The 25369-nt window shown below is 38.2% G+C and overlaps 1 protein-coding gene across 1 annotated transcript in view; it reads right to left on the minus strand.

The window, feature by feature from the left end:
* The window catches only part of FMN2 (formin 2), a gene marked incomplete at both ends in the record, with an annotated part of 296886 nt that overhangs the window by 218769 nt on the left and 52748 nt on the right, over positions 1–25369 (minus strand). Inside the window, 2 exons of the mRNA XM_080929057.1 lie at positions 4215–4270; positions 15477–15624. Coding sequence (XP_080785183.1) covers positions 4215–4270; positions 15477–15624 — 204 coding nt within the window. The remainder of the gene's footprint in view (positions 1–4214; positions 4271–15476; positions 15625–25369) is intronic.

The raw sequence follows: 25369 nt of genomic DNA on the forward strand, positions 1-25369 counted from the left end.
CCAATGCAGGGAACAAGTGACTTAGGGGTATTTGGCAACAATGAATACATCTATAGCTCAATTCCTGCAACAAACGCTCAGCGGTCTTAGCAGAAGAGGGAGCAGAAAGATAGGAAAGCTAGAGGAACTGGAAATTTGCTTTGGGAATTCATCTCTTAGAAATATCGGCAAAGCTACACTCACATAGTGTCATCAGCACTGCAGCCTAAACAAGACCAGAACAAAGGCAACAAGAAGAGACTCATGTACATCAAGGGGTCATATTGCCTTATAAAACTCTTTACATGTTTTCCCCTGTTTCCTATAAGTATCCTCGTACACAGCAGATCAGGGGACATTTAATCATGGGAAAGGCATCTTGGATTAGCAAGGCACTCTCCTTAGTTACTTCCAGCAGATTACCTTCCTCGACTTTGTTTCCTTTCTCCTGTATAAAGGTTGTATGGCACACACTGATTTGACACCATCAAAGTCTCAACAGTGAAACTGTTGGATCCAGTGAAGCTCTAAGCCTTACCTCACCACTCTGGAGGAAAACAAAATATTATGAGGCATCCATTTCTTTCTCCACAACGTAAACACTGCTTCCCATTTCTTTAAAAATCCAATACACAAAAGCTGGGTCTGGGAGCATATGCCTTTAAGCACTTGAGAGGCAACCGTAAATGGATCTCTATGGGTCTGGGGCCAGCATGATCTACATAGTGAGCTTCAGGCTAGACAGTGGTATACAATAAGACTCTGCCTCAAAGCAAAAAAAAAAAAAAAAAAAAAAAAAAACCCTGATGAGTATCTCTTCCCTTCTCTGATGTTAAAATACCTACACTGATCCCCTTGGAGTGTCGATAAAACAAAAATGTTCTTTCCAGAAAAGTTGGATCTTCCCTGGTTCGTGGTGTGGTAAATACTCACTCAAGGGTTTCCAGCTTTGTGTCTGCATCTCTGCCAGGGAGCATCTGTTCTTCCTGACTACCTGCACCTCCTGAAACCCACTATTTAAACACTGCTAACATGTTTATTGAGCACCTAAAATGATCATAAACTGAGTTGTGGCCGAAGGATGACTCTCCCACGCTTTATAAATTAGTTCTCCTTGCCTTTAGACCCACCTTTTTTTTTTAACACTGGTTTTATTGTGGTCATTCATTCATCCTTGGTCCTGGTTCTATATACAAACCTTGTGAAGTCAAAATTAACAATTCTTAACTGGTAGGAACCCAATTTTTAATTGGCTAACATTATCAATCTTACCAACTTTTTACAACTTAGATGTTTAGTCGAAGAATTGCATATTTACATGAGAAAGCAGTTAAAAAAGTTGCAAAATAAAAAATTTTGTTTAGAAACTCAAGAGAAAAAGGGGGAGAAAAGGTAAAAGTGGGAAGGCAGGGTTCAGTGGTTCAGTAGTTAGAGCAACATGCTGTTTCTACAGAAGTCGAGAGTTCAGTTCCCACTCAGACCTTAGTCAGCACACAAGCACCTGTAATCTAACCCCAGGAAATCCAATGACTTTTTCTGTTCAATGCTTGAACACATATGGGTGCACATATCTGTGCGTACACACACACACACACACACACACACACTCACATAGAAATAAATCTTTTAAAACCTGACTGTGTGAGAAACATGCCAGGTAACCAATCTGTAAGTCAAAACAACTGTTTTTAGGGAAAAATCACTGACATTTATCTGTTTCTATGGCACAGGGTAGAAAGGGACTTCATCTTTACATTGTACTTAAATGCCACACTGTATTTCTTAAAGGTGAGATGTTCTCTTTTAACAGTGTTCTTTCTTAAGTACTGGCATGTAAATCTTCACACTGCAAAAGAGCTTCAGTAGAGGTGTGCTGTTTCTAGAGGTGTAGGATGCTTAAAATTATTAACTACAGGGCACAGTATCACTCAAAATTCGTTCAACAAAATCTATATAGTTTCAGTGGAAAGGACAGGCACCTAACCACACATGAGGAAGGCAACAGAGGCCTGGCTAAACAGGCCTGAACATTCCCTCTTCTAGTTGCAGAATAATGTAGGAGCACAGGATGGGCTAGCAAAACATTTCTGATCATCACCCACACACAACTGGCCAGTAGTGGTCTTTGCCTGTGGTCGAGGTAATTTACAGAGGTGCAGAACTGCCCCCTAGTGACCATGATGCAAACTGCAAAGGGTTTCATCCAAGAAAAATATGTTGTTCCCACACTAAAATTAATAAATACAATTTAACACACCACTGTTATAGTAAAACTTCAAAACTTAGAGACAGAAATTAAATAATATATTTCCCTTTCTCTATTATAGACATCTGCCTCTCCTAAAAGGTATAGTTTAGAAATCATAGAATAATGTTTACAATGAGCTTCTCCTTCTGTTCATCCAGTGTTTTTACAATGAGATGACACAAGATAATTACCTGAGCATCATCCACAGAAATGTAGATCTATCAGAGGGTTTGTAAGAAATACTTATGCTCATAGCTTACATGTTATAGGTCTTGTAGCTTTAGGAGAGTTGCTTTTAGTGTCTCTAAACATCACTTCATCAGTAAAAGAGAAAACATGGGAGTTAGTTTTAAATTATCACAAGGACTGCATAGGTCAAGGAATAAGTATATAAGTAGTCAGCCTAGGTCATCTGCAAAGAGCAGCAAATGTTCTTAAATGTTCTCACGCACATCTCCAGCTCCAGTGGGAGAGTTTGTTTGCCAGTTTTACTCTTCAGTTTTCATCATTTTGGCTTCCTTTCTCCGGTTCACGATAAATGAATTATTGCATCTAATTAAACAACTAGTGGCTAAGCCCAGCAGGCATTTCTACTGTGCCCAGGTCAGTACTGGTCTCGCCTCAGAAAAACAAAACAAGACAAACACAGAAACAAAGAAGCAGTGATCTGGGAAAGCTATTGTGACTCTGTCCTCAAGAAGAGCTTTAGCTCTGAACAGACAAATAGGAAAGGCTCATCTAGCTGGTATTTTGTAGAAAACCTAGAGATTGTTCAACTCTGAGCTAACGTCATAGCGCCTGCTCCCTTCCAGCAGGAGCACAACTTTAATGTAACCATAAGCTTATTTCAAAACAGAGCCCCATCTTCACTTTGAAGATTTCTCAAATGTTAGCAACTCTCAAGTTTAGATGGAAGAACACCATGTCCTGTATAACCTATGTGAGCCTAGACACATTACCCAGAAACCAAGATGGGCTGAGAGTTCAAGTGGGATTTTTCTCCTCTTCTATAGGCCAGAATCCATAGAGCAGTGTGACTCTCAATTCTGACAGTATACAATGTAGACTAGCTTATGGTCTCATGCCCTATGAAACCATTCTTACAGGCATGGTTGGAAATATTTACCAATACATTCAACAATTTCTTGTGTATGTAAAAAAAGTAACTGCTATCAACAATCAATGATCTATGAAATGCTTCTTTTCTGGATATTTTCAATTATTTATTTCTGTGTGTATGTGAATGATTACACACATGTCAGAGTATGTGTGTTCCGGTACATGCATATGGAGGCCATAAGTCAACATCAGATGTCTTCCTTAATTGCTCTCTGTCTTTTTCCAGTCACTCACAGAAGCTAGATAGAACTTACCAATTTGACTATGCCGGTGAGTTTCTAGGCTCTACCTGTCTCTGCCTCCCAAGAACAGGGATGACAGATATGGGTAGCAAGAGATGATAATGTCTAAAAGATACCATCAAATGCCCCATCCTCTGAAGCAATTTAAGAGTTGTAAGTTCTCAATGACACTGCCATTGCCAACCATGCATAAAGGCCTTGTTCCCAACCACAGTATAAGGGAAATGTATCTTATTAGATATTAGACAGGCAATGCCAATGCCATTTTAAAGATTACCCTGGGATGTGCTCAGACGCATCACAGCACAAACGTTTCATGAGGCACCCTGGAGTTTCACTGCAAACAGCAAATGCTGGCACCAACGTTCGGGTGTGTTATAGAATAATATGAATCTGCAAAGCTAGTACTCGCTTCTGCTTGAAGGACGGATGGGATGGCAAAATGTAAACAAAAACAAGCATTTCCCTTGGCCTCAGTGGGGTCCCCTGTGAGCTAAAACCGGGGCAGGCCAGCCATCTGTGCAGATGGGAATTCCAGTCACAGTCCTCTCACTGTTTTAAAGTGAATAACAGGAATGGGAAATAACAGGAATGGGGAATTTGCCAGCCTAATAATGTCCTCTTACCTGCTGGACACCGTTTGAGCATTTTCTCGGGCTTTCCAAAATAGAGGATTGAGGTTCTGGATTGGAAAGGAAGCAGACAGTCAATACCTTAAAGAACAACATTTCCCATTTCCTCAGTTAAAAGCCCAGACTTCCGCTAGGTATAATATCTTTCCCGGTATGTAGCAAGGATATTCAGTCATTTTTTTTTCCAGTTCGATTATCACAACCTAAGAATATGAGTGCTTTTAATAAACACATGGTGACACTTGTGTCATTGACTATTTTACAGATAGGAGGAACTCTATCTAGTTCTGCATGCCAGTCCCAATGGTTTTCTCAATTGTTCTTTATCCCCACCCCCCACACACAAAAGTGCCTACTCAATGTTATCAACTGTATCTTTCACTTAGTAAAAGTTCATACATAATAGGACCACCTCAGTCCTAAAGCACAGGATTTGAAAGGCTTTAAATACAAATTCAGTTCTGATTTTAGTGACGGATGACAAATACTGCCACCAAGGGGCAGGAATAAGAATAGATTCTAGAGGGATTTTCTGCCTTCAGCCTTTCTAGCCATTTGAGATGCCATGGGATGACGAATTCATCATACTGGAAATATACTAGGATAAACAAATCTAGAGATACTGTTGTTATTGTCAAAGCTGGATGGCAGTATCTTCTAAGTGAAGCTTATGTGTAAATTTAGGAATATAAACCCAAAGACTCTCATCCATCCTTTGTTTATCAGGGATGTGCAGCCCATTCCTTGGTAGGATGAATGCAGGAGTTTGTCTTTTGTCTATGCGGGACAGCTGTATGCCCTAGACATTGCAAATAACACAGGAGTCACTGTCCATGCATGCAACAGGGACACAGAAAAATATTGTGCAGAGTTTGAAGAGCACACCCATTTGAAGCTGCCTTTAAAACTTTCTTTGTACCCAGGTGAGCATCACAGCCTCAATCCAGGCTCCCCCGCCTTGGGCCATCTGCCTACGTATGACTATAACCTCTGTAAACACTTCCCCTTTGCCTCTAGATCATTATGCCCCTACCCAGCTGGTCATCTTCTATGAAACATATAGTCTTCCACCATTGCAGGGGGCCTCAAAGGCAGCTGCTGTCTCCAGCTTCCTGATACCTACAATGTCACCCTTCCTTAATTGCTCAGTCGCTTCTCTGGAAATCTTGCTCAGACCTCCCTGTGTCCTCAACACTGTCTCAGGATTCCCTGATCCCCAGCCCTTCTGTGTTCCATAGACAAGGTCATCACAGCCTGCATTCCGTAGTTCACCTTCTTGCTACTCATCTATTACTCCATCTTGTCTTTCTGAAGCAAGAAGTTTCCCCAAAGACTCATGTTTTCAAGGCTTTGATTTCAAGCTGGTGATGATATTGGGAGGGTGGGAGAACTTTAGAAGATGAGGCAGAGTGAGGTCACCTTGAGCATCATCTTAAAGGAGTCATGGGATCCTCATGGATCCTCCCTACCGACCCACAGTGCTCTGTTCCACCACAGGTTCAAAATCATGGAACCAAGTTACCAAAAGTAGAAACCTTTGAAATCATGAACCAAAATAATAATTATTTTTCATCTTTTAATTTGACTTTATCAGGCACTTTTTATAATAATGAACACTCAGTAATACCACAACCTTCACCCCATGGAAGCAGCTACTTTTGTTCAGATGTTTCCTCCTGTTGTAATATAGAACAGTGCTTACCCACAGGAAGTGCTTAAAATAGACCCGAGTGGCATATAAGAATGAAAACAAAGGATGAATTATGTCAAGATAAGAAATAGTGCCACCATTAAAAATAAGGTAACTTTCTTAGGGAAGAGTAAAGTTTCCTCAAGAGGTAGAACAGGTTGACCTTCTACTTATATTTTTCTGAACTTCATCTAAGATTGTATCTTTAAAAACAAAACCCAGAAAATAGGGCAAAACAGTTGCTCACAATATCTGGGCAGGGGCAGAGAGTTAGAATATCAGGAGGTGCCTTTAAAATGTAATCATTGCCCCAGACAGCATTATTTCAACAGGTTAATCAATAGTAGGTATTCTCCTTGTGTTGAACTTGACATCAGAGTCATCTCCATTTGAACAGAGATCTTTTGCCTGAAGGCTAATCAACAGTTAATAAAGCAAACCCAAAATATGTTTTTATCTTCTGGACTTCCTCTCAACTAGAGACTTACAAACAACTCCTGGCTAGAAAGACATGGCCGAAAGTATCTTTCCTTCTTCTTTCTACTTAAAAGGTACAGTAAAAACAAACAGATCCTACTTATACTCCAGGACTTTTTGTGTGTTTCCACATTAGAGATGTACACAAGGATCCCTAGCTGCTGATTGCTGTTGCTGCTGCTGTGGTTTCTCCTCCTCCTCTTCCTCCTCCTCCTCCTCCTCCCCCTCCTCCTCCTCCTCCTCCTCCTCCTCCTCCTCCTCCTCCTCCTCCTTCTCTTCCCTCCCCACCTCTGCAGTTTTTGACCTAGAAAACTATCCACAAAAGTCAGCTTCCAGGCTCAGGTGGTCTATGCTAACAAGCCAGCTCACCAGAACCATACGATCAGGGAACTGTTTATTGGAATGATTATCAGTAGCATGCTGTGACCCTCTACACTCAGATCTTCTGCTTCCCTCCTTCTCACTCAGCAGTTGTCTAGATCAGGTTCATCCTCCCTCTATCTCCATCCTCTTGATTGATCCCTTTGTTGAAACTGCATTAAAACATCAAAGAAAAACATCAGGTCTCAAAATCCTCTGCAAAATCACAAGCTAGAACACAAAAATCTAAGGGGGTTAGATGTAAAGTGCAAATGAATTAATTCCACTGCAAAATGAAGTAAAAATAAATTAGAATAGCCAAGAGAACAATGTAGTATAAATACTGAATTGAAGGAAAATGCTAGAATAGAAGAGAGAGAAAAATAAGAATAAGAAAGGTGCAGAAAGGAAAGAGTGAAAAGGGTCACAAATAACAAAGGTGGCTTTCAGTGGATAAGAAATGATACCATGCATGAAGCCAATAGCCTATGAGCAATCCTCACTCAAGACCCACAGGGTTGGGAAGGTGGATTTGAGAAAATATCTTAGTTCAAACCTCTCTATTTAGCTTTTTCAATATTTAACTGTTCTTTATATAAAGTGATTACACCTGATTTTAGCCTCTCCCTCAATCTAAGACCCAAAGACATTTTTCATAATCAGGTTCAAGTACCTCTGAGATTAGAGGGGTCTCCATCAAATATCAGAATAGTTCAAAAGTCAACCCAATAAGTACACTTTGAAGGAACATTCAAAACTGCTACCACCAGTCCAAAAATGTAAAATAAACATCCTAAAAAGGAAGTGGATACTCTTAGGAGCTCTGACACTGTAACAAATGCGAGTAGAGTTAGTTAGAAGTCCCCAAATTACATTTGCTTTATGGAAATACAACAGTTTGGTTCAAATTTAGCTAATTTAAGATAACTTATTGAATAGAATTTGAATTGCATGCATATGATTGGAGTCTCATACATGGGAGATGCTTTTAATTCTAATATAGTATGTCTCTGGCAGGTAAAAATGGGGAGAATTTAAACACGTTCTACATAGGCTCATCCATATTTTCTTGTTTGATTCTTTGATAGTAGGACTATATCCTGTTGTCAATTGAAGATATCTTTCCTTGGACCCCAGGACACCATCCCCACATCATGCACAGGAGTGCACACAAGCACACATGCATATGCCCACACATACACCAATACTCAGAAACACAATCCATCCATCTGGATTGTGTGACAGGGAGACTGAGAACCATCACCTCATTCTCTGTACTCCTGTATTAACATAAATAGTGGAAAAGAATTTGGACAAAACAGAAAGGCCCAACAATACCACATTGCCGTGTGTCTTACAAAATTTTTCTGGAGATTTATGTTTGCTTTTATTTATGTGTGCATGCATGTATCTGGTTTAGTGAATGCCACTTTGTGTTGGTTTTTATGGTAAATAAAGGAAAGTATTGGACACTTTGGACCTGGAGCTTACAGGTAGATGGGAGCTGTTGAATACTAAACAGCAAGCACTCGCTCTATACCTTTAACCATCCTTCTTTCCAGTTCTTCAAATCCCTCCTTCTTGGGGAACCATAAGAGATATCTTCTGTATACTAGAAGCTAGAAAGCATTTGGTTCCCTAAGCAACTGTTGTTTTCAGTGTTGTGGCAATTGAAGACGACACACAATTGTTCAGGTTTCCCTTTGAAATTAAGGAATACATTTCCAACTACATTACAATATTGCTTGATTCTTCTGAGATACACTGCAGTGAACTAATCTTACCCAGATTCATTTTATTACTTCATTCTAAATTACTTTGCATTTGACCCATCTCCCTTTGTGATCCTTTTGTGCACCTTAGATGTCCATAAGCTGTTAAACAAAATGTTCGGTTATTTTTTGGTTTTTGTTTTTTGAGATACAAGTCACTCAGCCAGAAAAGAATCATTGGAGGATTTCTGCAGAGTAAGTTTCTATTAGAATTCTCATCCTTTTCATGAAGAAAAAAAGAGTCATACTCACACAAACACTCTCTCTCTCCCTCTCTCTCTCTCTCTCTCTCTCTCTCTCTCTCTCTCTCTCACACATACACACACACACACACACACACACACACACACACACACACACACACACGGGGTGGGGAAATACATACAGAGACACAGACATGAATGCACATACGCACATCGGAGCACACACACACATCCACACACATCCACATACACACACACATAGAGACTTTATATATATATATATATATATACAGTTAGACAGACATGAATGTGCAGATACACACACACAGAGACAGACATATTTTTTGTATTGTTTTATATTCTCCCAGCATCTTTTGTGCCTGTACTGCTTTTTAGATTAGTCCTGTGTTTGCTGGCTTGACCCCTCTCATTGTCATTGATAATGAAAGACTTGAGTGAAGTTTGAATGTTCAAGTTCAACCTTAAAAGTGCTCATTTCTCTTCTGTCCTCTGGGAAGACAAATTATCAATATAATTAATTCTATGATTATGTAAAATCCATATTCTATTATTCTATAATTTATGTAAAAATCATTCTATGATTCTATAAAATCAATTTAATGACAATCTAGGCATTTTACATTATTTTTATTAATCTTTCTTTAGTTAGCACACAAAATAGTGGGCTTTATTAAGATAATATATAGTTTTATTCTCCTGTCCAACCTCACCATTCTTCCTGAAGGAGATTTCCCTCAGGGATATTGCATGTATATGTGTATACACACACACACACACACACACACACACACACACACACAAACACATTTTACATGAGAAAAAAGTTTGCCTTCCCTTCTCCATTACTCCATTAACCAGTATTGTTCCCCCATCAACAGTACCTCTTCTTTCAATAAACATTTCTACATCTTCTTTCATGTCCCCCGTGTGTGTGTGTGTGTGTGTGTGTGTGTGTGTGTGTGTATACACATTATCATATACATTAAATGTAGATTCCATCTAAGTGAAAATATGCTTGTTTTGAGTCTAGTGTCTGCCTCCCATGATCTCTGATTCCCTCCATTCATTATGAAGCACATCATTCCATTCTTGTTTATGTAAATAAATAACATATCATTCTGAATACATTGCATTTTCTGTATTCACTCAACTAATGGGGCTCATCTAGTCTGGATTCTCAACATGGCTATTGTAATTATCATAGCAGTAGATGTGGATATACACTTATCTGTGTTATGCTGCCTCTGATCCATTTTGATGGATATCAGGAATAGTATAACTAGAACCCATGGAAGTTCTCTTTGTAGGAATTTGAATAGTCTTCACAGTATTGTCCACAGTCGTGAGGCTTTTATTCATTCACTCTACAGTGTCTATATAATGTTTCTATTTCCCCTACAGCTTCACTCTTATTTATTAATTTTTGTATTTATAACGTTTGCCATTCTGATTGGGAAGAAACTAAATAATAATGTAGCTGAAGGTTTTTTTTTTAAAATCTAGATTTTCTATTTTAAAGGCTGTTCAAAACTTTTGCCTATCAACTGACTGGATGTTTTTTTTATTTCAGGTTTGTTTAAATTTCATCTTGATTTCTTTAAATATTATTCAGGAGTATATTGTCCTATCTTTATGTACCATTGTTCAAATTTTCTGCTGCAGATGATTTCCAATATAATATAATAATTTGGTAGCACTCAGTAAATTGTTACAACTCTGTTTACTTGTTAAGACATGAGCTTTAAGTACTAAGATATGACAGATTATATATAACATGTCACAAGAGGCTGAAAATCATTTGTATTCTTCAGCTGTCTAACTCTTTAGATATCTATTAAGGTCATCTAATTTATGACATAATTTATCTCTTTGCTGAAATTTGTTTAGATCATCACTCTACTGACGACACTGGGGAGTTAAAGTAAGACACTATTATTGTATCTGTCCCTGTTTGATCCTTCAGTGACTCTCTTATGAAGTTTAGGGCATCAAAATTTACAATTTGTAAATGTTCCCTTTACTAATATGTAGTTACCTAATCACCTGTGACTTACGCTGGCTTCAAGTCTATTTCCTCTGACCTGAGATGAGCTACACATATTTCAGAGATAGATTCCCACCCTCTAAACTTTCCGCTTCTTTGTGGTGTTTTTGCCAGTGAAGTTTGTTTCTGTCAACAACAACAACAACAAACAGTTGGAGTTTTGTTTTGTTTTTTTAATCCAGCCCACATTCTCTATCTTTTAACTGGAGAACTAAGTTCTTTTTATTAATGAGAAAGGTTTGCTGATTCTCATAATTATGTTCTACGTTTTACTGGTTTATTCTAATGTTTGTTCTTTCTTTTCATACTTCCTCACATTAGAGGTTTGGTTTTTAACTGGGTTGGATAAATATGATTTTCTTACCATTCCTCTGTTCATCTGCTTGTCTTTATAATTTATGATTTCCTGTGTTCTTATAACTGAGACCATTTTTTTCATCATTTTCACTCAGGATTCCTTTGTGTATCTTCTGAAATGTTGGATCAGTAGTCACAAATTATGTTAATTTTTACATATCTTACACAGTATTTATGTTTCCATGGATTTTAAAAGATAACTGTGGGATATAATAATTTTTATTGGTTGGCAATTATTTGCTTTGACAGCTTGAACTATATGATTGAATGCTTTCCTGGCTTTCTAATGGATATTATTTTTGTAATTTGAACTTTTTTTTTCTTGCAGCTTGTAATGGTATTTCTTTGTTCTCTGATCACAGTATTTACCTAGTACCAGGCTGTGCAAAGGTGCTTTACAGCAATGTCTATTTGAGGTTCTACCTTCTTATAGTGCCTGGAGGGCCATTTCTTCCTACAGATTTGGGGAGTTTCCCCTGTACTGTCACTGAGTACAATTTTCATGTCAATTTTGATCTCATTTCTTTGTTCTGCTTCATAATCTCTTTAAGTTTGTGTCTTTAACAGATCCCAGACTTCCTGAAAGTCTATAGTTTCTAGTCCTTGTTATTCTTTCTTGATACTGAAATATAACATTTCCTTGACTTGGTCTTGTGGCTCCTCCTTTCCTTCTTTCCACTGTGATCTTCATGTATCGACTTCTTCATTTCCAACATTTGTTTTGTTTTGTTGTCTTCATCTCAGTGTCCTTACTGGATTTCTCAGTTACGTTTTTAACCTCCTCTTCTACATTTCAAACACCTTGACCCAGCCCCAAGATTGCTTTCTCATTGTATTCATGTGCTCATTTGTAACCGATTCAATTTTGTTAATTTTTATGCCTTTTATGTTTGTTGATTTTTATGCGGAGACATTTGTTTTTGTTTGTTTGTTTGTTTATAATTTTAACCACTTTGCATCTTTAGACATAGTAACTGGAGATGTGTGTGTGTATATGTGTGTATGTGTGTGTCTGTGTCTGTGTCTGTGTGTGAGAGTATTCTGGAAATATATTGCCCTGATTTTTTTTTTAATTCTTCTTGGGCTTCTTTGTTGAAATAGATAGCTCTTCCAACTTCACTTATAAAACTTCCCATTAGCAGGTTTTCCTTCGGGGCTTACTTCCCAGTGCCATTCGGCTACGAAAAAGCAAACTTCTTTAATAGCTACCACACCAAATCAAAGAGGATCTTTATGTACAATAAAAAATAATGAAAGTTAGCCACTATAGCACCTGTGAGTATAAAGTACAAAATTGACAAAATGAAAAATATTCAAATAAGTTATGGAGGAAAAAAAACTAAAAGGAAGGCAAAGTGGAACTGAAGAGAGACATGAGAAAGGCCAGACATAAGTTGGTTGTCTTCCTAACAGTGCTTCCATCTACCCAGGGTGCTTGGTCCCACCATGCCCTCACTTCTTTCCCAATCAGAATTAATGTTTCTGGGATGCCTCCTGCACTCTTCACAAGGTCAGTTTATAGACTATGGGTCTTTCCCTCACAGACAATACCCACAGCAGAAGGGGAAGAAAGACAGCAAAAGGACCAAGGGAACCTCGCCTTCCACTATTAAGGAGAGGTCTTGAGCTTCTTCTAGGCCTCAGCACTAAGTATTCAGATAAGGAAATGCTAGTGCTTTGGTAAATAGAGAAAGACTGGAGGAAGCTTATATATAAAAGGGACTATAGAAAAATTAAAGCACATGAGAAAATCTGAAGAGCCAGTAGCAGACATCTGAATTAGGTGGACCTAGGAATTTACAGCCATTTTTAAGATGCAAGATGAAAAAGAATCCCCCACCTCATCAAAAAAGTTAATGAAAGAAAAATTTATAAATAAATAAATAAATAAATAAATAAATAAATAAATAAATAGTTGGGCTTGCCAGATTGTTTTCTCCCAAAAGTAAAAAAGCTTTAAAATTGCCACTTACTGCATTTAGCAATTTAAAGGATGATGTCACTACCTAAGAGTACAAAACTACCAGCTGGGCATCTATAGTGGTTTACAACTAATGATACTCATGGTATCAAAACTCCCAAGTGACACAACACATTTGTCTGAAGGGTTTCCTGTGACACTGGCCACTCATTCTTACATTTGACTGCCAGGAAGAGGGGAGGTAGTATTGTTCCTTGATAATGACAATGTCCCTGGTGCTTTTCCATGTGAACGCAACACCGTGGTAAGCGTAAAAAAGGAACATTAGAATGCTTTTGACAAAACAATCCTCAGTGCTTGGGGTAGAAAAAAGATTAATTAGGAAAACACATAATGATGGTTTAGGTCACTTTCTACTTACCTCTTTTGCCTTCTTCATGAATGCACATTTTAAAAGGAAAAAGGTATTAAAATTACTTGCTCAGGAATTTTGCAAGCTTCATTAATATATAAAGAAGCCACAAAGCCATCTCCTGATTCTGGCCACACTGGCTTTCTTGTCAAACTAAAACTAAGGTGATCACTTTCAACCCATTTTAAGCCAAGTGCTCCTCCAGTAACCCAAAGACGGATAATGCTTCTAAAGTATTGCCAACTATTACAGAAAAGTGTTAGCAGCACAGCCAGAAAAGTTGAAGACCATACAGTCAGGACATCAAAATATTATGCCACTAATGATGCAAATGAAAGAAAAAATAGAAACCACTGTTCCAAGGGCTCTCTCTCTTTCAAGTAAAGTGCTTAAAACTATTGCACCTGTACTCAGGAATTTCAGACAATAGCATCTTTAGCATAAAGACAATTATGCATTCTATGGGATAAAAACCTTCACTGGAGTCCTTCCCTTTGTGAAGCTAAGAATATCTGCATTCAGATGTTGGGTGTTCAGACACTGCCATGTCAAACTCTCTTTTTTCCCTCTGAAGGATTCACTGTGTGGAATTCTGCCTGGACTCCTGACCAACCGCTGTCTGTGAGTGTGGTAGTAAACCGAGTCTTTTGTTAAACGGTCTCTTAAAAAGTCTCTGGACTTCTATTTTAATTTTTGGATTATATGCCAACTAGTGAACAATAAGCAGTTTCTCTAAACCGTAGAGCCCTTTAAAAAGGACCTATGGAGTACTGTGGAGTCTCCATTCGGTACACCAAATAATCGGTGAAATATATTTGCCTAGAAACAGATAAAAACAAGGTGGGGAACTCTGTACTGAAATGTGGACAGAAGCCTGGCAAACCATTAACAGAGTTATTATTAGCTTTAAAGGAAATGCACGAGGAAGATAATAACAGAAAATAACTTTGATGATGGTTATGACAATGAGACCATACACTTCCATTGGCTCCGACACTCTACCGCTCATTCTAAGGCTTTTCGGGAGCGCATGGATTACTTAAACCACGCCTCACAGTGGATGCTTTTCTCATTAACATTTTATAGGTGAGGAAATGAATAAAGCAGTTTGGTAACTTGCCTAACATCACAAGCTAATGTAGTGCTCAGTCTTATATTTTGCCCTTACACAACAATCCAAAATTAAGATTCTGTGGCCATCTCTTTTTCACCTGGACACATCCAAGTGGTCAAGTTCTCAGCTTTGAAACCCACAACATCACTTATGAAAATCTGTTGAAAGGGGAAAGGGGTCTGGGAGAAACAGCACTGTTCAATTTAATCTTCATTTATATATCAGAAGATGGGACTTAGTCCTGCTCAGTTCACCAAGAGAACCTGGATTCTCCTAAGTAACCATCAGTCTAGTGAATTTCTCTAAATAACACTGATTCTAGCCTCAAGTAGTCTTCCTAGTCAATAACACAAAATAGTTTGAGACATCAGAAGGAAACTAAAGGCTCTTTTTTTTTTTCAGAAAAAGTAGATTACATTGAAATATTGCACAATTATTTTAAAGTGAAATTTAAGAAAATGTATATTCTTATTTTCCTTGTATAGTTACTTCTATAGGTAAAGAAAAGAAAATTTCAAAGTCCAAAGAAAACTTTAAGCAATGAAGTTCAGAGATAATGGAGAAAACTGTCCCTTTTAGGTTCTATTGGGCCAAACAGAGGATAGAGCTTCAATCTTGTGATAGATGTTGCCTGTAGAAAATGGTTTTCAAACTTTGGTAAGTGTAGAAATTACTGGAGAATACCAGTGTAGCTAATACCATTCTAATCCCAGCAGCTTTGGACAAGGCCATAAGAACTCAGACTTCCCATTGATTTTTAATAGGTTGCTGGCAGGGGATATGCTAAAATAGTACCTGCAAGAGACTACAGGCTCACTAGCCAGCAGATGTTCAATTCCACATTACATCACATAGTCTTGAGAAGCTGGCTTTCCCATATCCTACCTGTGTCAACATCCTTGGGACTGGGTTCTTCATCAGGAAGCTTGGCTGGTGGCCACATGGATGATTCTCTCCTCGGAAACTGCCCTTCACTGTAATCCATTGAATGTGTGGGTTGGCTAACCGCAGCCCAGGTGTAAAGCTGATCTTGCTATATTTAAAAAAGGTGTTTAAATGAAAATATTATTAATTCAGTCATTAAAATAAGCACATGATATACTACAAAATGTAAAAACACAGAGCTATATAGATGTACCTCAAACATAAAAATAGCATCTTACTATAGTAAAACCTAGGTCTGTCTTCCTGGAGGAAGAGATATTATATTGAACTATTAGATAAGAGACTCCAGGTGGTGAGTTATACAACATCCTGAAAATGCATCTAGCTCATCAGAATGTGATTTCTCTTTCTTTGCTGATTTGTGCTTGGCTGACTTTGGTTTTAATTTTTCAGGCAGCATTTCTGTCACTATTTACCAGACTGGCACTGAACTCCTGGGCTCAAGCTTTCTTTCTTCTTAGTCTCTCCATCATTTGAAACTACCAGTATGTATCACCATCCTGAGAGGATGTCCCATTAAGAACTGTTTAGACACTTGTGGAAAAGTCAGAGGATAGCCTATACTTGGACATCACAAGGAAATTAATAGTGGCTTATTTTGGGTCCCAGGTTAGAACTGGAAAAAGAATGTGGAGAAGTAAATGGACCTGCTAAGGGTAAGATTATATTTGACTCTTAAAACAAAGGAAGTCTTTGCCCGGTGTGGATATATACTGTGGGCAAAATGAGAAGGTTCTGTGTGTATCTCATGCCAGGAGACAAACTGGACAGCGCCCATTTAAGCTGTATGTATATATAGGCACATGCATCTTAAAGGGACTGTCATAATCTCTTTAAGATGCATGAGCCTAGATATACGTATACTAGATTCCTTTGTGCCTTTTTCTTTGCTGGGATTCACTCACTCCCTTACCATATTCTGATCAGCATTGACTAAAGCAAAGCAAAAGACACACAGTAAAAATGAATGAAGACTATGAGGAAAATATATCACAACCACAAGGATGAGATTATAAAGTTAATGAGTAACTCATGGGTAGATTATGTAAAATTTATATATAAGGATAAAAATCCATAAAGCAGCCCAGTATCAAAATACGCCTTGTTCTATGCATGGTGCTGTACACCTTTAATTCCAGCATTTGGTAGGCAGAGGGAAAAGAAATTCTATTACTACCACACTTAAGCCAAGGCATGCAGGTGACCCTAACACATACACACATCACAAAAATCAGAAAATATTTAAGGCATATTTTTAAAAGAAAACTCAATAAACCAAAACCTATGGAATGAAGTAAAAGTTATAATGAGAGCTCTTTATAACAATGAATGCCTATATATAAAACTTAGAAAGGTCTCAGGTGAACAACCTGTCAGTGAGTCTCATGAAACTATAACAACTATAACAAACTCAATCCCGAATTAGCAAGAAAAGGGTACTAAAGATTAAGAATGTGTGAATATGAGACATGTAAATGTATATGACAAATATGTACATATACACTACATATATGGTTATATATAAAGAATAAATAGATATATGATAGGGGACAATGTTTTTAATGGGAAGGATTAGGAGCACTGGATAGCTACGAGTAGGTGATATAAATACAGGATCATGAGCTGACTCAGTGGGTAAAAGCTATGCTTATTTCTAAGCATAAGGGCATGAGTTTGAACCCCAAGTCGGCACAAGAGAATTCCAAACAGCAGCAAGTTGTCCTCTGACCTCCACACTTGTGCCACAGCACAACATGCATGCCCATGTACATACATAAGCATACATACAAAAGTACATATGAAAATTAATATATAGTTGTCCTTGTGGATCAACAAGATAAAAATGGTTCTTCTAAGACAAAATTGACAAACCAAGAGCCAAACCAACTAAAAGAAAGAAAACACAAATAAAACAAGAACTGAAACAGGAAACATGGGCATTACAAAGACTCACTGGATGCTAATGACAATAATCTGACAAGAAATTTTCCAGCCTAGGAGAAATAGGAATACTGAACAATGAAGGAATATATAATCTTAACCAGCCAATGATGGATACTGAGGATAAACAAGTTTTCCATCAAAGGGAAGCCCAGGACCTCATGACATCACTACTGAATTAAACACATCAACATTATATGTTAATTATATATTAATAATCAATAATTATAATAATTAATATATTAATAAACAAATAAGTTTATTCAATTATTCAATCAGTTATGGAGAACCAATAAGTTCTCCATAACTCCTATCCTCCCCCAATAGTCAAAGAAGCAGCAATACCTTCTACCTCATTTCACAAATACAGCAATAGAAAACCAGACAAGGACATCACTGGAAACAACGCCACATATTCCAGGATTAAGAAGAATCTGCCCTTGGAGATGTAGCTCACAGGAACTTGTCCACACCACTCATGAAGTGTATGGATGAACCAAGTCAAAGAATAGAATGGTAATCAGTCACCTGAGGTTATTGGTGAAAAGTAACACGGTAACATTAGGGATTTAGAAGTAAAGATTGCTCGCTCATTCAGGCACTGAGTCAGAAATGCATTCACCCAAAATCTGAGACTCAAAAAGCTTTCAAGTAGGTGGATCAGACTTGGGAAGAGAGTGACGACCACATTGATGATGTGAATGATGTTGCTGTGGTATGTCCATCTATATGTCTGTGTGTCTGTTTGGGTGTGCATGTCCATGCCCACATGCGTATCCATGCATGTGAGAATCAGAAGGCAAGGTCAAGTGTCTTTATATATTGATCTCTATCTTCTTTGTTGAGGCAGTCTTTCCCTAAACCTGAAGCTCACTGATTGGGATAAACAGCTCTGGGAAAACACTGTCTCTCTAGGGTTACAAGTGTACACTGTTCCACTTAGCTAATTACAAAGCTGCCAGGCATCCAAATTCAGGCCTTAATGCTTGTACAGCAAGCACAACTTACTGCCTGAGCCTCAGAGAGAACAGAAATGACTTCTGCACATCACAGCACCTTGATACACGGCACAGGTCTCATAAACATTTCCAAACACAGTTAGTAGTAATTATACTCATTCACTAATTATTCCCATCCTATCTTCAGACAATCCTGATTTGAAGTTTGGGAGTTTTCTTCTACAATATTTTGAAAAGAAGTGAAAATAAAATATCACAATTTATCATATAGCAAAAGCTGATTTCCCGTGACATTTTAAAGAAATTGTTAGCTAATAACAGTTACTATGAAAGTGGAGCTCTTCCCACATACATTTTTTAGTTCTCAGAAAAAAAAAAATACTAACATCTCTTTTCTGCTGTATTAATTGGGACATAATACCGTAGGTTAAAAATATGGGTATTGCTTCAGAAAATGTTTCATTTCACTGCAGAAAAAAAAGATAGAAAATAAAAGATGCTTTATCTAATTAAATAATGTATACCATTAGGTATATCTACTGTTTTATAAATTCCTATTATCACTCAAGGAAAAAAATTAATTCTCATAATCCGGTTTCTATATAGATAATTAAAACTAGGTTAATTTTAAATATTTCTTTTATTGTTCTATTTATGTGTGTGTGTGAATCTGTGATGTATATGCAAAGCTGTGCGTTCACATTCCTACAAGGGCCAGAAGGTGGTGGGATCCCTGAAGCTGAGAATTAACAGGCATTCATGAGCCATCTGAAGGGAGTGCTAGGAACCTAATTCAGACCCTATGTTAAAACAATAAGCATTCTTTATTATTAATTATTATTATTACTACAATTATTATCATTTTATTTACTGATATTCCAAAATCTTTCTGCCCCCCTCCAGAGACTGAAGAAATGACTGACCATTGACAGGCCCAACTTGGGATCCATCCCATGGGCAGGCCACAATCCCTGACAGTGTTACTGCTGCCATGGTGTGCTTGTAGACAGAAGACGTGTGCTCTCAGTGACATGGATGTCCTCAGAGAGGCTCCACCCAGCAGCTGACTGAGAGAGAAGCAGACCCCACATCCAAGCAGTGGACGAGGGTCAGAGCTCCCTATGAAAGAGTTAGAAGAAGGAGTGAAGGAAAATAAGCTCTCTAAAGCACTAAAGCATCTCTCCTGCCCCAAAATAAATGAATTTCAAATGGCTAGAGTTGTGGTTCCTTAGTAGAATGCTTTTCTAGCAGGTATAATCCCTAGGCTCCATGCCCAGCACAGCAAAAGGAAAACCAAATCTTATTGTGTGCATGTACCTTATTTTCCTCGTGGTTTTCTTGTGTAGTACTGAGGTGGCCGGTAATGGATAATCTACCAGCTTACCTCACTACCTCTATGATTCCCACTGACCAGCGAATGGATAAATTCCAAATTGCTATTCAAAGTTTGTTTTATCTTTTCTGGGGACAGACCCTGAGAGACAGGTCCTGCTTTGGAGGGAGCCAGATGACCATACAGATTTGCATTTCCTGCCATCCTATCTGTTGTCTTGAAGCATTGCCCTGATAAACTAAAATCCACCCCTCTCCCACCCCATGAAATAAAGTTGTCTGTTTCGGAGATGAACATTACCGTCTCCTGCATCCCTGCAGAAACATGTTCCTGACACAGCATCACCTCCCTTCCTCACCCTCAGGAAATGCGAGATGAGCAACACAGAATAAACCAAAGAGAAACTGCTCTGCAGGTGCTCACTGTTTTGAACAGGTCATTGTTTTGTTTGTTTCTTTAAGTCTCCTATAATAACTGTTTTCAAGTTTAGAAGTATTTGAAGATGTGTTTTGATATGCCTCAATATTTCATTCTGTACAAGTCTCTTTTCAGATACACACATATTTTTTTCATTCTTTCTTTTTTGTTTTTAGAAGCCCAAGTTTAGCCATTATTTAAAAGTAAAGGTATCAAATTGGGATTAATACACCAGTTGGCAGACAGTCCGTTTTGTAGTTCATCATGTTGTTGATCTTTTCGAAAGATTTTTTTTACTTTTACTTGCCTATTTATATATGGTATCTGTGTTTGTCTGTGCATTTAAGTGCAATCTCTGCAGAGCTCAGAGAAAGAGGTCAGATTCCCTAGGCTGGAATTCCTTCCTGGGTCATCTGACTTTTGTGCTAGGAATCAAACTCAGATTGTCTGCAATAACAGCAAGTACTCTTGTCTTTTTAGGCCCATCTTTGAGGGTTTTTTTTTTTTTTAATGAACTCCTTAATTACAAACTGTTAGTTGAAAATATTAAGAATATGAATTATAAAGAATACTACTATATAAACTAGAAACCATAATCATTGATAAGCACATAGCTCATACTCTCAGTAAATCACCAGGAGCAACCGTTTGCATGTTAGATACAACACTAGAATTCACTTTCTGTTCACCCTAGTGGCTTTGAACTCTTAAACTGGAAGCAAATATTTTTCCATGGTCACTATGCTAATCAGGGTTCTCTAGAGTCACAGAATTTATAGAACTAATCTTTCTCTCCCTCTTCATATGTATAGATATATGGAGGGGGGTAGAGGGGAGAGGAGAGACAGGGGAGGGGAAAGGGGAGAGAGAGAATTTATGGGAATGGCTTATAAATTGCAGTCTAACTAATCCAACAATGGCTAGCTGTGACTACATTAGCTGCTCAGTAGCACAAGGCTAGGTGTCCGCTGATCTTTGGTATAGGCTGGAATCCCAAAGAAGTAGGTTCTTATGCCAGTGAAGAAATACATGTGTTAGGAAGGCAAGGGCAAGAAGACAAAAAGCAAACACCTTCTTTCTTCTGTTGTCCTTATAGAGGCTTTCAGCAGAAGGTATGGCCCAGATTAAGGATATGTCTTCCTGTCTCATGATATAGACTAAAGAAATTTGTCATCTCTCCTCAAAACCAGATGAAAAGCCTGTGCCTTTCAGCCTCAAGATGTGGATCCTAGATATACCCTCCATTTCTGGATTGCAGTTCATTCCAGATATAGTCTAGTTGACAACCAGAAATAGATATCACAAATCCACTCCTTGTCAACTTGACACATAATTATGTCCTTCTGTCATGATTGATATCCAATAGCTAGGTCATTATAACACCTAAACAGAATATACTTATCCTATGTCCAATCACAAATGTACTATATATTTAAACAGGTCATAATGCCTAACATGATATAACTATTTCTCATATAACTGCAAGCATAATATAAATTTGGAATAAGTAACAATATACCCCTTGGGGACATCTTTTTAGTATCTCAAACTTAAATATGACAACCACTGATAGTCTCTTTCTTGATGTTACAATGTATGATAAAAAAATGAAAAAAAAATATATTGTAAAAATATCTGTACAAATGCATTTTTAACAAAATACAGCAGAAGCACTTCTGTCCATTATAATCGTCATTTCTTCAAGGTCATGACCTTAGCTGGTGTTTATAACTACCTTCCTCTACTCCCCATTCTGTATTTCTTCTACTCTCTGCAAGTACCTCAGCAGGTGTTGGCCAATCTCCTGGAAGAGTGACCTATCCTTTCATTCCTGATATGTCTGTGTCCATTGTGGTCATGCATGGATTCGGCTGTTGTAGTTTTCCATTGATTTTAATCATAGGAAATGGTAACATAAAGAGATACCCTAAAGGATCTCCTGCACTCCAGACATTATCTTTCTAACCTCCATTATGGAGAAGCAATGAAATTCCCCCCATAGTAATCCGGATCAATCTCCCTGTCTAACACTGTTATTCTTTCTTAACCTGTTGGTTTAAGGACATTAGAAGCCCAAAGTGACCATGGAGAAGTTTGAGCTTCCTGCTGGATGAAATGATTATAGTGACTACTGGCAGGAAAATAGACCAGCAAAATTTAGGGTTGCATGAACAGAACAAAAATTTTCCTAGTGTGTCACTAGGTATGATTGATAGTAACTGGAAGCACTCCCTTTCCACCCCTTGACTCCTGAACCTTTAGATCCTGGCTGTGGGAGAAACCATCCATATATTGGATGCTGATCCAAAGCATATACTGCCATCTAGAGAACCTGGACCCAGCCTTCCATGCTGGTACCACCTAACTGGCACTGTAACTGTGTCTTCAAAAGACAATTCCATCTTTCTATCAAGCCAGGTGCTTCAGGACTGGGGAAATATGGTAGAACTAGTGGCCTCCATGACTGTGGGTACACTGTCTCAAGCTTCTGACTGTGGAGTGAGTTTCTTGGTCAGAAGTGATAAGGCATTCTGTAAGTCCATGAATTTTAGAATTACCCAAAGCATTACACTTAGGAAAGGCAAATCTATAACCTGAGTATGTATCTACTCCAGGAAGAATAATTTGTTGTCCTGTCCATGGAGGAAGTGGTTTTCAGTGTGTAGTCAACCTGCCACCAGCTTGCTGGCTGCTCATCCTGGGGAGTGGTGCCATATCTGGGGCTCAATGTTGGTTTCTACTGTTGGCAGATCTGCCAATCAGTAGCACCTTATGCCAGGTGAGTGGAAGTCCATATTGTTGAGCCCACAAATTATGCTTATCTCTGACATCATGCCTACTTTGTTCATAGGCCCATTGGGGGAATGACAGGAAGAGCTGAGGAAAGAGATCAATAGATGCATATTTTGTACCAGGAGATGTGATAATTTGTTCAAGTGAGGACAGTACATCTGGTAAACCAGCTGCAATTAGAGTTACTACCTTATTGAGTTTTTGATAGTCAACTGTCATTCTCCACAATCCATCTGTCTTCTGTACTGGTCAGGTAGGAGAATTAAAGGGAAATGTAGTGGAAACATTTTTTAAGTTCTTGATGATGACAATAATTTCTGCAAATCCAGAGATGTGACATTTTTTCTGACTCACTATTTTCTTTGGTAGAGGCAACTCTAAAAGCATCCATTTAGGCTTTAGAACTAAAATATCTCTCACTCCCCAGGTCAGAGAACCAATGTGAGAATTCTGCCAACTCCTAAGAATATCTATTCCAATTATACATTCTGGAACTGGAAAAAAAAATAAACAGAAGATGAGTTTGAGGAACTCCTATACCTACTGTGAGTTTTACATCAGCCAAAACTCCTTTAATCACCTTGGCTCCACAAGCCCCAACTTTAACTGGAGAGCCACAATGTTTCTTGGGATCTCCTACAGTGTCAATTAAGAACCAGTATCCATTATACCCTGGAAAGCCTGATCCTTTCCTTTCCCCAAATGAGCAGCTACCCTTTTTATAAAAGACATGTTTCTGGGGAAGAACTGAAGAAAGGCAACACTAAAACTTGAAGGAATCCTATCAAGGTCCTTCCTCAGAGGAACCAGGCTACTCCTTTGGGTTCTAGATATGCAAACTAGATCAAACCCAGGAATTGATTTAGTGGCCAAGATTGACTTTCATCATGATTCAGTGTAGCCTTTCTGCCATTTGATAATTTTTCTACTTACACAGGTCAACCCAAAATTCATATCCATTTTGTGTCTAGAAAGAGCATGAATGGTCAGTCAGTTCCAAGGTTCCACACGTGTCCTGCTACTTTAAAAATCACCTTACCTGTGCTGTCCATTAAGGGTTAGGAATTATGAACATTGTTTTCTCTATGAAGCCCATTATGATGATCACAGTCACCTTGCCTTTGGCAATTTAATGCTGTCAGCTGCTCACTGTTACTTTGAGGCACAGTTAAATCCAATGCATTTTATTCATTCAACTGAGCGGCAGCATCTCCAACCCCAAGGTCTGGCACAAGAAAAGGGGTGACAACAAAACTCTTCAAATGTGCTGGTGCCCCTCTCATCTTCTTTTTTGTCTTACAGGATTCTGAAAGGCTTGTCCTTCTAGGCCTTCCCATTGTGGAGGGTTAGGATTTACACAGAATATCTGCCCACTGTCAACATTGCAACTGCCCTGAGCCTTAAAATACCTGCATCAACACTAAGCCAAGATATCAGGTATTTTTAATTTCTTTTCCACATGCTATCTTTTGATAAATGCTTCAGCCAAATATTTAGACAAATTTTGCCACCTTTTTTAAAAACCGTGTGAACTTCCATATTAAACTTAGAATCTACACTCAAGGCGGCCATGTCAATGAACTGATCTAGTTTTATGTTCCTTCCACCCTTATCCCACACTCTTAAAATCCATTCTCACACATATTCCTCAGACTTCTGCTTAAATGAATTAGCAAACTCATCAAACACTTTAGTTATGTTAGTACACCTCCTCCTGGACTACACTTTCTACCTCCCCTTAGGAAGCTGCCTTATCTTGAGTCTGGCTGTATGTCTAAACACAACTATTGGTAGGCCTTGAGGAACATCAGTACTGTATAGCCTCATACTGCCTTCAGAGAAAGTCACTGTTGGTTCAGCAGATAATGGAGGATTTATCTCTTTAGTGAAAGATAAAAAACACAATTTTTCAAGGAATAGGGCTGAAGGTACTACACCCTCAGATGAAATAAACCCTTGAGAATCTGAGGATTCAAAGTTCTCAGCTACAGTATGATCCTCCCACATATTCCCACCCTAAGTTACAGGATCTCAGTCTTTACCAATTAATGCCCTTACTTTAACTGCCAACATGCTCTGAGGCTGAGACTTTAATTTTTGCTGTACTTTAGGCAATCTCACAGTAGGACTATGGTTTGGTTTTCTGCATGTTGAACTCTGTGTCTCCTAGAAAGAAGATTATTTTCTAGGGCACACTTGGAAACCTTTAGACTTTCTATGGACATCTGTAGCAGGTCCATTGTAATTCCAAGGTTCTTTGTTGTCGTTCACTATATTCTGAAGTGGGTTAATTTTATTACAGACCTCTTCCCTATTCTCTATCAATTTATTCAGACATGCTAAGGAGCAACCAACCAGCAATAACATTTTTATTATTTTCCCTTAAACTG

This window comes from Micromys minutus (genome assembly GCF_963924665.1).
Source record: "Micromys minutus genome assembly, chromosome: 1".
Lineage (NCBI taxonomy): Eukaryota > Metazoa > Chordata > Mammalia > Rodentia > Muridae > Micromys > Micromys minutus.